Genomic DNA, 13,872 nt, shown 5'->3' on the forward strand with positions numbered 1-13,872 from the left:
AAGCGATTCAATCCGAATCCCCAACATCAGTAGCATGAGGTGATTTCTACTAGGACAGCAGCGGTGAGGACAGAGGAACACAGACTTGAGAGACACTTAGGGAATAGAACTGTCAAAAATTGAGAATTGATGGTGAAAAGCAAGGGAAAACGAGAAACTAAAGGTGATGATCAGGTTTCTGGCTCAGACTACTGATGTGCAGTGGTGTCACCATCTAAGACAGAGAAGAAAAAAAAAGGTTTGAAGAATGGGAGAAATCAGTTTTGGGCTCATTTTGCAAGAGATGCACTTTAGGCGGTCGGTTGTATGCGTTTAAAGTACACGCGGTGTTTCTAAATAAGTAAATGACCTTGCACTCTCTCAACCTCCTGCGACCTGTTTCTACATTTGTAAAATAAGGGTGTTGTATTATTTCTAAAGTGCCTCCTAGTCCTAAACATCAGTGAACTCGACTTTATCAGCAATGGTAAGTAATCTGGTCTGGATCATTATTTCCATACAACTTTGGAGTATCATGCTATCTCTGTGCATTTTACTTTGATAATTTAACAAGAACTCTAACAAGAACTTTTAACTAGCTGGGAGCTCATGAATTCGTACAACTTTGTGTTTTCTCTTAAATTTTAAGAGACAGTGAAGCACTGGACTCCCCTAGTGATGAAAGACATACACTTAAGTTCACTAGCCATTTTGGGGGAAGAATAAAAGAATTTTAAAAAGAATTATAGAATACTGTTGAAAAGTCTTCTCCATGAATTCTTGCCCTCATAGATTTGGAGAAAGTTGGAGACACTAGTCCTTAACAGGGAAAAGGAAGGAGGAAAATACGGAGGGCACAAAAAGGATTTATATTTGACAAGTAAAATCCATATGATTTTCTGTTTCACGGTGTTTCAAAAAGAAAAAAAAGCATTTAAATTAATATTTGCAATTTGGCAATGCAAAATTTATAAGTAATGGAAATGAAACTTAAACACCTCTCCTTAAGTTTTATTGTCCAGAAAGAATGATCTTGTTGCATAATGAAATTCTTCCTGTCCCAATTCTTTCCAAATTGCACACCTCATGGTTATTGCAAATTATTTTCAGGTTAAGTTTGAAGAAAGAGAGAACACTAACCTCATCATGATGACACGTGTAGGAAGTAGCCCTGATACCAAATGCAACTCTGGCTCAAAGACAGGCTTGGTGGAAAAACTGACATTCGAACGGCTCACCACTTGAAAAGGAAGAGTACAGAATACTGTCAAAGACTCACTTGAGAGCAGTTTTCTATCGCCTCAAGAGGAAGTATCCTTGTTTTAGCAAAAAAGAATCGCTCAGATTCAGAATCTTTAGAGAAATAACATCAACCGAGCAAAAGGAACACTCCCACACACTGGCCTGTACACGTCTTTACTGCTTCCTGTTGGATCGGCACACAGTGGATGTATCTTGAAGCATTATCAATTTTATTCTCCCAATTTTAAGGATCCCCATGTGTCTTACTGGGGATAGTGCAGAGCCTCCTGAGATAGAGGAACAGGGGGCCCAGAGATGAAACAAAAGGGAGTGCAAGTTAAGAAATTATTTCTGTATAAAATTATTCCAGCTTAAAAAAGATTTCGTTTTAACAGAACAATGACTATTCTGTGAGGTCAATCTGCGAACCTTGTAACAAAACATACTGCGCATTGTGACTAAAAAGCATGGGCTTTGAAGTATGACAATTTGCTTCAAATCCTGGTGCCTCTAATGAGATCTTGGGAATATTTTTTAACACTTGAAGGCTAAATCTCCTCCTTAGTAAAATGAGGATAATACTTTCATTAGAGGGTTCTTTGAGAAATAAAAGCGATCATTTAAAATACATCACGCAACAAAAATAAAGACTGCTGGACAAAAGAAAACACCATTTCAACTGTGATTTTGTTCGACTTTTATTAAGAATATCTTTTTTGAGCCATTATTTCAAGGATCTCTCTAAAACTGCAAGTCTTAGAGCAGTTTATTTTAAAGGAGTTGATGCCAGCTTTCATATTAACACCAATGTTATCTTTTTTAAGGACCACTGTGTGCACGAACTATATTGATGGCCAAGCAGAAACCCTAGTTTTAATTTGTCTGATGTAAAAACTATTCCACTTACTCTTGGGTATTAACTTGATGTGAAGAACATAAAGCAAATTTCTGAAAATCCGGAAATAAGTAGAAGACTACATTTCATAATTCATGGTATAAAGGTCCCAAAGTTATTCTAGTGTTGAAATACACTATCGTTTTTGAGTATAGTACTGTCCTAATAATTTTTCATGTTGATTATTAAGTTATTTTTGTTTATATTACAAGTTAAGCGAAACTCTGAAACTGACTAGGACACAAAAAAAATTAGTAGTCACCTTGGGTCAAAAATTTCCCACATATCATTTAAGGTGGTTAATCCAGACTTAGCTGTAACATGTTCCCAAACCAATAAATATAATGTATTAGGTAAGAGACTACAAAAAAATCTGGATACAATCAAGGATGAATAAATAAGTCATTAAGATGAACCATACATGAACTTTCAGTTAAAAATATACCTTAAAAAAACTATGATAAGAAGCTTCCAATCATTTCTACTCCTTTCTCCATTAATAATTAGCATCTCATGTGATAGTTTGTTATCCTCTAGAAGAGTAAGAAAAAGTCCTTTTATATTTCAGGATAGGTTTAATCAGGTAATTAAAACAAATTCTTAAGATATCATCTGATATGTCCAATTACATGAGTATGATGTAACAAAAACAGTTACAAACTTATATATGCATATTTACATTATATATCCAAAACTATCAAGCTAGTCACCTATATCTAAGGAGATACATTATGATATGAATTAAACAATTTTTCATTGCTTATTAGAAAGAATGCAGTCAAGCTTTTAATGGAAATAATATACAAGTGAGGCACTTCTGAGGTCAAGAATAGAAAGCAAATGACACTACATACTGGCAATGTCCACAAAAATCTATGTGTATCTTAATACAAAGACTTTTCAATTAGATTAATCTTGAAAAATTTCAAAACTAGCGACTTATGCAATTTAAAGAGCTTTCAGAAACAATGGCTAACATCAGTGTATCAAAGCATATGCAAGTTTTATAACCACCTGGCTGCTAGGCAAAAAGTACCTTCATACCTTGAAGCCCTTTTTTTGTTTTGGTTTTAGTTTACATAAATCACCTCAGGTTGTGATTTTTTTTTTTTTAATATTTTGACTCACTGCAAAACACCTTATGGTGCTTTTATTGTGGTTTATAGACCAATTTTTTTTTTAAGTGCAACAATAATGCAAGATTTTAGTGCTTCCCCTTACACTTAGAAATGTGAGTCTGGAGGTCAAATTAAAAATGAGAATATTTAGCGAAGAATCTGTGTTTTCCAGGCAACTAGAGTTTTCCAAGTTTTATGTAGAAAAATGTTATACTTGCTTAATTGCATCTTTGGGCTAAAATTTAAAACTCAACCTTAAATACACTTTCCAAAGTATAATCACAAAACCTAAGGTAGATTTCAACAAAAGGAACATACTTAAGATTCCTTAAACTGCCCATCTGGAAGAAAGGCCATTTTTTTTGTACTCTGGAGACTAACATGGATATTAAGCAACAATCTCTGTAGCGTTCAATTAAGTGGGGGAGAAAAAAAGAAAAAGCAAGACTTACCCAAGATATCAGATGGCACTATACATATGAATTGAAAGTGCATTTGTATTACATCAAGAGTTCATTTTAGGCACTGCTGAATAACCAATGAAAATAGGTAGTTTTCAAGTTTTCCCCTTTAAATTCTAACCCCTGCCCCAACAGCATCCCAGAGACAGACACACACTCTCTGAAATTGTCATGATGAAATACACGTGATGTTTATTTTTTAAAAAAATTCTCCCTGACTGGTAACGGGAGGAAAAATAAGAATACCATTTTGGTAGTGGCTTTTGCAAGTTAAAAGAATTGGTTCTATAAATACTTCGGCACATCCATTAAGTTTGACTGCCAGTTCCAAATATCAATACATATTTTAAAACAGGATATGTAAGAAAAAGTGCTTAAAATCTTTCAGTGACCAACAAGACACATTACGGAAAAGATTTGTTTTACAGTTCCTTGGAGATGTTTTGTACTCCTGCCTTCTCCGTTTGCAGGCGGCCACCGTGTAAATAGCCCTTTAGTACTGGTAGTAGTGAGGAGCCCTGTCAGATCCCAGTGCCACCTCATGTCTCTGGTCTATGCATCACCCAGTAGGTGGTGCTGAAGTTCCACCTCTCATACGTGTTCAGAAATCAAATGATTCCCCCGTCAGAGCAGGAGAGGAATCTCTAAGAACTATCAATTCTGAACACAAGCCGTGAGACCAGACCAAAGTCTTTCTTGTTATGCCATCTAGATGATTTCATTTTCAATACTGTTACTGAAGCAGTTTTGTTTAGCCATTTGCTTATACTACCAGATTAAAAACAGAAAGGTTTTAAAGGAAAAGCCAACTGGCAGTGCCAAATGTGTACGCAGAACGAGAAAATAGTTCCTGAACATACCTATACACCTGCTTAGCGAGAAATTCAAACTACCCATTTGTTTTCACATAAGAATTCTAATTTACTCCAGAAAATTTCCACATAGGGATTCAGTTAATATTCTATTATCAGTTAGTCTTCTAAACTGATTTGGAAACTGAGTGTGTAACTACAATGATCCAAGGTGAAATAAAAACCATTTCATCACCATAGTTTTTAATGAAGAAACTTGTTTAAAATTGTAAAGGAAAAAATGGGGATGGGACGGCAAAATCTTAGCAGCAAAGTGGTTAAACAAATTGAAAATATTAATGCACAAACATTAAAATTTTAAAGCATATATGTTGCATATAAAATACAGTACGGAACCAGGAGTTGCACTATACCGATTAGTGCATAACAGAAGAAATGATTAAATTTGTTCTTCCAGAAGTATATACACAGTTCATTTCCACAGCATTTTCCTATATAGCCAGCAAGTTATTTTCTTCAGTTATTCACACCTTGCTCAAACCTGAATTATAAACTCAGCACTTACAAATATGAAAATTCATTCACAAGGAAAACCAGTATTTCTATTTCACCAATAAAAAGTAATTTTGAAAGTTAACAGTCTATTCTAGGAAACCAAGTTTAGCTGAAAACTTCAGGGATGAAGATCATCTGATGTAGCAGCGTCCAAATATATAAACAGTAAAAATAAGACTTAAAACTGCTGCCACAGTGTCACGTTTTGGATTTAGTTCATCCAATTGATTTTTAGTACAAAACTAGAAATAACTTCTTCTTCATAACGTCTATAGTTATCAATATATTTTTCTTCTTTTCAATGTGAAATAATACTTCAAGATGATCTATATACACAATGTTGTCAGTTCAAGCTGTCATATAAATATAAATGCTTTCTTAAAAAAAAGTATTTTACAGACAGATATAGTGTTATATACATTGTTCAGTTTGATCTGGGGCAAAAGAAGAAAGCAAACACAAGCTTAAATGTGATATGTAAAAAGAATGATACATAAATGACATTTTAAAACCTGCATAGAAAATAAGCTTCAAATGGTAGTGTGATTTTAGTTTTTATCACTTCTGAAACTTCAAGCCATTAAAAAAAAGGCACACTTCTCAACTTTATCCCTCTCAGGGAATGTTCTTAAAGAACCCCTTACTTGGCGAGAGTTGTAACGTAACACTTAAAAAAGACAATTTGACCCCAAAGTATTTTAAACAATTTGTTGGAACATTTATCCAACTGTTTTGTAAATAAAACATCCAGTAATACAATGTTCTGCAGAAGAAATCTATTTATATGTACAAGATATTTCATTCACAATGTTGGATTAAATACATTCCTGGGATAGTTTAGCACACACTTGAACACAAAATGATTTTGCTTTTGGCCAGTTTAAATAAAATAAAATGCAACTGAGAAAAATTACTGTTATGTGAATAATAAGTACTGAGAATTAAGCTAAGAAATTAGTAACACAGCTGAACATATTCTGGTTTAGCAGAGAGAGGAATGGAGATCTCAGGAGGACACTTTTATACTGACTATCCAGTTACACTTTTTGCCTTGTCAAACATTTGTAAATGCAATAGAATTTTTTGAAGGAGGAAACTCTGAAAGAAAACAACTTGCTGGTTGAATACCACAAAAAAACAAAACAACAACCCAAAAACCTCACTTTTTTCTATAATGTTTACTCAGTCTCTTTTTATATAAAAATAAGTGTTACGTTCCCATCAGAACATTAGACAATTACATCTGTGCTTTAAAAAAAAGTTGGTCACTCAAGGCTATTAGAATATTTTTAAGGATTTTAGATTACCAGAATGTACAGATATAACTCAATATAAACTGTAGCCAAAGGGAAATGAGGATGAAAATATCAAATCATTCACATGGAATAAAAACGTTATTAACTAGGATGAGTAAAATATTCAAAATATAATGGAATGTGATAGTAGATATATGTACATCTACCTCAGAACTAGGAAGGGGAAGAAAAGTTTAATATGTAATAATTCGTACCTTATATTTAGTTAAATATAAACATTTGTTATTTATACATAAAACTGCTTTCAAAAAACAACTAATAAATGATTTAGTTGCACTTCTTTTACGTCTTACAATTCCCAAGTGTTAACTTTTCTTAGATTGAAATCAACTGTCCCCTTAGTGCACTTTTAGTTCACGTCTTAATGAATTCAAACCTTTAAAAGTCCCATCACCTAATGCATAAATATACAAAAATGCCAAAAATTAATCCTTTTTAGTTGGATCATATTTTATGCTCACTTTTTATAGCCAATAACCAGAAATGGTTTCCTTTTGCAAATACTCTTTACAACCTGTAACAAAACATGCCATGCACTCAAGGGAAAAAGTTAGGCATGGCTGGCATTTGTGAAACGCCAAGAACTGAAGAGTTCTGCTTCCTCCGCGTGTGGCCCCAATGATACCAGGCAAGATTTCAGATTGCTTGCCAAAAGCTTCCACAAATCCAAGTTAGCTAATTCCTGGAAACAAAGATTTAAGCTCATTTTGGCACTGGATCCTTTCATCCAGCAGCTTTATGTTTCCCTCCACAGCACCCACATGCCTCACCACAACGATGGCACATTCTCAAAGGGACGTAGCAGCACATACATGGTACAATGAAAGACAAAGCTACTAGGGCTAACCATCGTAAGCAGAACTTGTCATCGCTAGTGTCACATGAACAGGGATCAGAAAAATCTCCCTCTGAGTCTGACATACAATGATACAACATGCTCTCTGCACAGAGCATGCAACTAACTTGATATATGCATCTTTTAATAGGGTCTGGAGCATCCTGACACTTTCCTCTGCCGTTTTCTTCATGATTAAACCTTTCCTGGCAGTATACGCAGCGAGAACGTTCACCATCTTCTTTTCTTCGTTTTGACTTCTTAAATTTTAATGAGGAAGGCTGTGTCTTAAATACCACAGAGTCTTTGAGTGAACTTAACTTAGTCTCATCCCCACAAGAGTATAGATAGTCTGATTTTTTACTGTCTGGTTTAGAAAACTGAATATTGGAGTCAGTATCATCTCTCTCCAGGTCATTTTTCCACATATCAGGATGTCTGTAGTCCGCATAGCGACGTATTAAGATATCTCGAGGGTTTATTCTGACAATCTCATCCTCATCTTGAAAGCTGACATGTCGGATTGATTTCAAAGGGACCTAAAAAGGAAAGAGATGAAAATTGCATTAAGGACTGTGAAGGTTAATTTTATGTGTCAACTCGGCTGGGCCACAGTGCCCAGATATTCGATCAAACATTATTCTGGATGTTTAAGTGAAGATGTTTCTTGAATGAGACTAACATGGAAATTGGTGGACTATGGGTGGAGCATATTATCCTCCATAGTGCAGGTGGACCTCATCCAGTCAGCTGAAGGCCTTAATGGTACAAAGACTGATCACCCGTGAGCAAGAAGGAATTCTGCCAGCAGACTGCCTTCAGACGCAAACTGCGGCTCTTCCCTGGGTCTCATGACTGACAGGCTACCCTGCAGATTTTACTTATGCACCTCCACTATCGCAGGAGCCGATTCCTTAAAATAAATCTCTCTCTGTATATATACACACCTTGTTGATTCTGTTTCTCTGCAAAACCCTGACTCATACAAATTTTAGTACCAAGGAGTGAGTTGCTGTAACAAATACCTAAAAATGTGGAAATGGCTTTGGAACTGGGTAATGGACAGAGGCTGAAAGAGTTTTGAGGTGCATGTTATAAAAAGCCTATGTAGCCCTGAAGGGACTGTTGGTAGAAATATAGACGTGCTTCTGGTGAGGGCTCACGTGGAAATGAGGAACATATTATCGGACACTGGAGGAAAGGCAATCCTTGTTATAAAGTGGTAAAGAACGTGGATGAACTATATTCTAATGTTTTGTGGAAGGCAGAACTTGTGAGTGTGTGATGGGCTTGGGCATTTAGCAGAGATCTCAAAGCAAAGAGCTGAAGGCGCAGCCTGGTTTCTCTTTGCTGCTTATGGTAAAATGTGACAAGAAAGAGATAAATTGTAGTAATTTTTAAGCAAAAAGGAACCAGAATTTGAAGAGTTGGAAAATTCTCAGCCTATCCATATTGCAAAAATTGAGAAAGCATGTTCCAGAAAGAATACCAAAGGCATGGCTAGACAATCATAAAATAAAGAGATCACGGGACTCCTCCAAGGAATTAAAGAGACTCATGGATCCAATCAGCCATCTGAGCTGAAATGCTGCCACCTTGGACTGAAGGGGACTGAGTTGGGATGAAATGAAGGCAGACTTCTAGGATTTATAGGACTGGCAAAAAGAGCTATGTGGCTGAGAACATGTGTTATCCTGTAAGAAAAGGGAAGAATGACCCCAAAGGTGGGACTGCCTCCTCCGTAGTTCCACAGGGTGGGGCCACCTCCTCAGTTTCAGGAAGGGGGCCTAGGAATGATGCTATCATCCAAGGCCAAGAGGGGTTGGGGCCACCACCCTGGTGGGCCTAGAAGACAGAACACCGAGGTAAAGAGGATTATTCTCAAGCCTTAAAATCAAATGGAATTTAGCCTGCTAGGTTTTAGATTTGCTTGGGACACATGACTCCTTTCTTTCCAATTTCTCCCTTTGGGAATGGGAATCTCTATTCTGTGGCTTTCCCACACCACTCTATTTTGGAAGTAGGTAATTTGTCTCGTTTCACAGGTTCCCAGGTGAAGAGGAATTTTGCCTCAGGATGAATTATACCTTGAGTCTCACCCACACTTGAAGGGGTGAATGTACTTTGCATGTGAGAAGGCATGAATTTGGGGACCAGAGGATGGAATATTATGGTCTGAGTTGTACTCCCCCCTCTAAGCTCATATGTTGAGGCCTCAACCCCTAGTACCTCAGAATGTAATTACATTTGGAGATAGAGCCTTTTAAAAGGTGACTAAATTAAAATTAGGCCCTTAGGATGGACCTTAATCCAATTTGACTGGTGTCCTCATAAGAAGAGGAAATTTGAACAGAGAGACACCAGAAATGTGGGTGCTCAGAGGAAAGACCACATGAAGACACAGCCAGAAGGGGGCCATTTGAAAGCCAAGGACAGAGGCCTCAGAAGAAACCAAATGTGCCAATACCTTTATCTTAGACTTCCATTTCTGGAACTGTGATGTGAGAAAATAAATTTTTGTTGTTCAAGCCACTCAGTCTGTAGTATTTTGTTATGACAGCCCTAGCAAACTAATACAAAGACATACACGTTTATAGCTTGGCTATACAAAAGTCTCTGAAAAGGGCTTAAAACACACTATACCACATACAGACACTCTCTCTCCCTCTCTTTCTAACGTTTCTGTGTAGATTGTCTCCTTGAGACCAGGGGGCAAAGTAAATCTTGGGGGATAAATCACAATGACCCTTCCCTTCACCCATACAAGTAGGCTTCTAGTAGTCCTATTTGTATCTCTTAGCCCCAGTCCTGGGACACAGTGACTAGTCTACAAGTAAGCACCTGGTCCAAGTTGGGGCAAATTCCTATTCCCCAGATATTTAGAATCAGGGCTAAAAAAAATTCCAGGTCTGGGCTAAAGGTATAGTGATGGATGTAGTCCATTAAATTAACAATTTTCAATTCCTATCCAGTGATAAATACACTGTGACAGTCCTCCAGAATCAAACTAGAAATCTGGATGGAATTCAAATAACAGCATATATGTAGTAAGCACATATGTACTAAACTTATATACAAAAAATTTTTCTAGTACAATTGAACTATATGGAGAATTAGAAGAACTGAAAAATTTCACTTACATGTTAATTAGCTACATTCAATATCAGAAGATAAACTAAGATTACTTACCCTATTTTGGGACTTTAGGCTTCCACATTCCTTGGATATTTGCCGCTGTACATATTCTGTGTTTCTACCCTGAATGTCTAGGCCTGGATGACTGAACGTTATCTAAAACACAAACAAATTCTACTTAAGTGACAAAAGAACAGACTTCTTATTTTTAATAAACTTACATACAGTGTATAATCCAAAACTTCATAACCCATCAGTACTGAAGTCTTTCAGAACAGTTTAATAAAAAGCATGATTTGAGTCATCCTATTTATTATTTAAACATAGGTCTTTCCTTATATACTTAAAATTTAATTTAAAAAGTAATAGAGTTCTCTGCTCTAACAAGTAAAAAGCTGAAGAGAAAAAAGAAATCAACAACTCTTCTTGGATCCATGAGAGAAAAGAGGAAACCACTGCCCCCAAGGTTGGAGAGACAGACAGGAAAATATAGGGAGTCACAGCTTACCAGAGCAGAGACTCCTAAGTGGAAACTGCTGTGGAAACTAGCGCTAGCAAAACCTGAACTGTGTGTGGACAACTCTGAGAGTTTAAAACTCCAGGGGGATTCAGACACAGTGAAGCCCCCAAACTTTTCTGTTTTTCTCCAGGAGTTCAACCAAGTTCCCACAGTAAATATGAGAAAAGTCCCCTGCATGCTTCCAGCAGGGGGAGGGGAAAAGGAACCATTTTGAAATTTGCCTGAACACTCTGTTCTTAACAAGACCCGCCCTCACAAGAAACTAGTTACCCAGAGCCTCACCTGCTGGGGCATTATCAGAGACTACTTGACCTGGGGAAGGAAAATACCCAACTCCAGTCAACTCTAACCATCTGACCCATCTAAGTGGGGGAAAAAAACCTGAGAAATACTTGTGAAGTATACAGTCCAGAGGCATGGGCTCAGACTAAGACTGAGACCTAATCACAGGACGATAGAACGCTGCCTCTCCCCATACATCTTACCACTACATTGCTAAGGGTCGATTTACAGCAGTTCTTTTGACTCAGTACATCATGTCCAGCTTTCAAGAAAAAAATTACAAAACACACCGAAAGGCAAAAACACAATTTCAAGAACAAGCATCAGAACCAGATATGGCAGGGATTTTGAAATTAGCAGACAGGAATTTAAAACAACTATGATTAATATGCTAAGGGCTCTAATGGATAAAGTAGACGGCATACAAGAACAAATGAGCAATGCAAGCAGATAGAAATTCTAATAAAGAACCAAAAAGAAATGCTAGAGATCAAAAACGTTAAGAGAAATGAAGAATGCCTTTGATGAGCTTATTAGTAGACTGGACATGGCTGAGGAAAGAATCTCTCAGCTTGAGGATATAGCAATAGGAACTTCCAAAATTGCAAAGACTGAAAAAAACAAAAACAATCTTCAAGAACTGTAGGACAATTACAAAAGGTGTAACATACATAAAATAGGAATACCTGAAGAAGAAGAGAGAAAGAAACAGAAGAAATGTTTGAAATAATGATGACTGAAAATTTACCCAAATTAATATCAGACACCAAATCACAGATCCAGGAAGTTCAGAGAGAGAGAACAGCAAGCAGTAAAAATGCCAGAAAATCAAAAAATGCTTCTTCAAAGTTGGTCACAAAAGAAATTTTAAAAAGATTCCATTTATAATGGTAACAACAACAAAATGGCATAGAGGAATAAATCTTATAAAAGAAATATGATTTCTTTTCATGAAGAAAACACAAAGATTTATTGAGAGATATAGAAAGATACTGAAGATATAGAGAGATACCCTAAATAGAAGGAGATATCATATTCATGGATAAGAAGCCTAAATTCTCCCCCAAACTAATATATTGATTCAGTGCACTTCAAATACAAACTGCAAATGGATATTTCACCAAACTTGATAAGCTGATTCCAAATTTTGTGGAAGAGTAAACAGTCCAAAAACATTGCTAAGAGGAAAAAGATGAGACAGGACTTGCTCTACAGACACTAAGACGCGTCACAGAGCTAAGGTAATTCTATAGGAAAGAAGACGACGCAGCACTGGTGCAGGGACAAAGAGACCAACAGATCACAGAGAGAGACCAGAAACAGATGCAAACAGACGTGAAAACTTGGTATATGACAGATACGGCCCTGCCTATCAGAAGGGGAAAGGATCCAATAAACGGTGCTGGAACAATTAATCCACATGAAAAAAATAAAAACGAATATCTACCACAGAAGAGAAATCAGCTTGAAGTAGGTTAAAGACAAAACTTTTAAAACAAAATAAAGAGAAAATCTTTGAGACAAGGACGGGGAAGAGTTCATAAAAACACCCCCAGGTAAAGAACGATAAATTCAACTGCACTGAAACTTAGAACATCTGTTCACCAAAACACCATAAAGAGAGTGAAAAACAACCACAAACTAGGAGATATTGGCCACAAATAAAACTCAAAAAGGAGAAGTGTCACAGAAAATTTTATTACTTAGTAACAAGGTTATATAAGAGCATGTAGTTAAAATCAGTTTGTAAAGAAACAATCACAGGCTATTTCTTTTTTTTTTTTTTTTTAAAGATTTTATTTTTTTCCTTTTTCTCCCCAAAGCCCCCTGGTACATAGTTGTATATTCTTCGTTGTGGGTCCTTCTAGTTGTGGTATGTGGGACGCTGCCTCAGCGTGGTTTGGTGAGCAGTGCCATGTCCGCGCCCAGGATTCGAACCAACGAAACACTGGGCCGCCTGCAGCGGAGCGCGCGAACTTAACCACTCGGCCACGGGGCCAGCCCAATCACAGGCTATTTCCATCTTCTTTCACATGCTCAGTATACATCTCGTTTTCACAGAACACATGAATCCTACAGACTAACTCATCTCAGAGCCTTTTGTAGCCTAACACCAGCAAAAGCCCATTCCTATACACCCTAAAGAAACTCCAGCACTTGAACAGTGGAGGACAAGAAAGCCTGTCCTAGCAGTATGTCTAATAACCACAAAAATATAACACAACTGAAAAATAAGCGGTAGAACTACCAAGAAAAGCATAGGAATGCTAAGCAAACAAAAGTCAAGGTAAGGCTACCTCTAGGATGAAGGGGATAGAATTGGGGGTGCTCCTTTTTGTAAGTTGGTGGTTTCTCAGGGGTCATTACATACACTGTTTTCTATGTATTAAATATGTCATAAATCTTTGATCATAAGCTCACTGATATATGGTCTTATTTGTCTATAGTGAAATGACCTCCAGGAACCTGAAAGTAAGTAAAATGAGTAAAAGACCCACAATGGCTTCCAGGCCTATTAGACTTAACTAAAACCTGACTAAGAGCATCAGTATTTTGAAAGAATGTACCTATCCATCAAAAGCATTTAAGTAGCTCATGGAAGATAGAAAATGAGTTGAAGACAAACACTGGCAATGCCTACTAAAGCACTACTAGAGGGAAAAACCTAAGCTAGTGCTAGGTGACAATTCTCCATGGGTCTCATTTCTGCATATCTAGTGAG

At 36.8% G+C, this 13,872-nt stretch overlaps 1 protein-coding gene across 1 annotated transcript in view; it reads right to left on the minus strand.

The window, feature by feature from the left end:
• Nucleotides 1–3,264: 3,264 nt before the first annotated feature.
• SPRED1 (sprouty related EVH1 domain containing 1) overlaps nt 3,265–13,872 on the minus strand; it is a 120,986-nt gene continuing 110,378 nt past the window's right edge. The window contains exons 6-7 of the mRNA XM_014847329.3: nt 10,403–10,504; nt 3,265–7,752 (exon numbers count right to left, since the gene is read on the minus strand). Coding sequence (XP_014702815.1) covers nt 7,102–7,752; nt 10,403–10,504 — 753 coding nt within the window. The 3' untranslated portion in view covers nt 3,265–7,101. The remainder of the gene's footprint in view (nt 7,753–10,402; nt 10,505–13,872) is intronic.

Source organism: Equus asinus, chromosome 2 (genome assembly GCF_041296235.1).
Source record: "Equus asinus isolate D_3611 breed Donkey chromosome 2, EquAss-T2T_v2, whole genome shotgun sequence".
Lineage (NCBI taxonomy): Eukaryota > Metazoa > Chordata > Mammalia > Perissodactyla > Equidae > Equus > Equus asinus.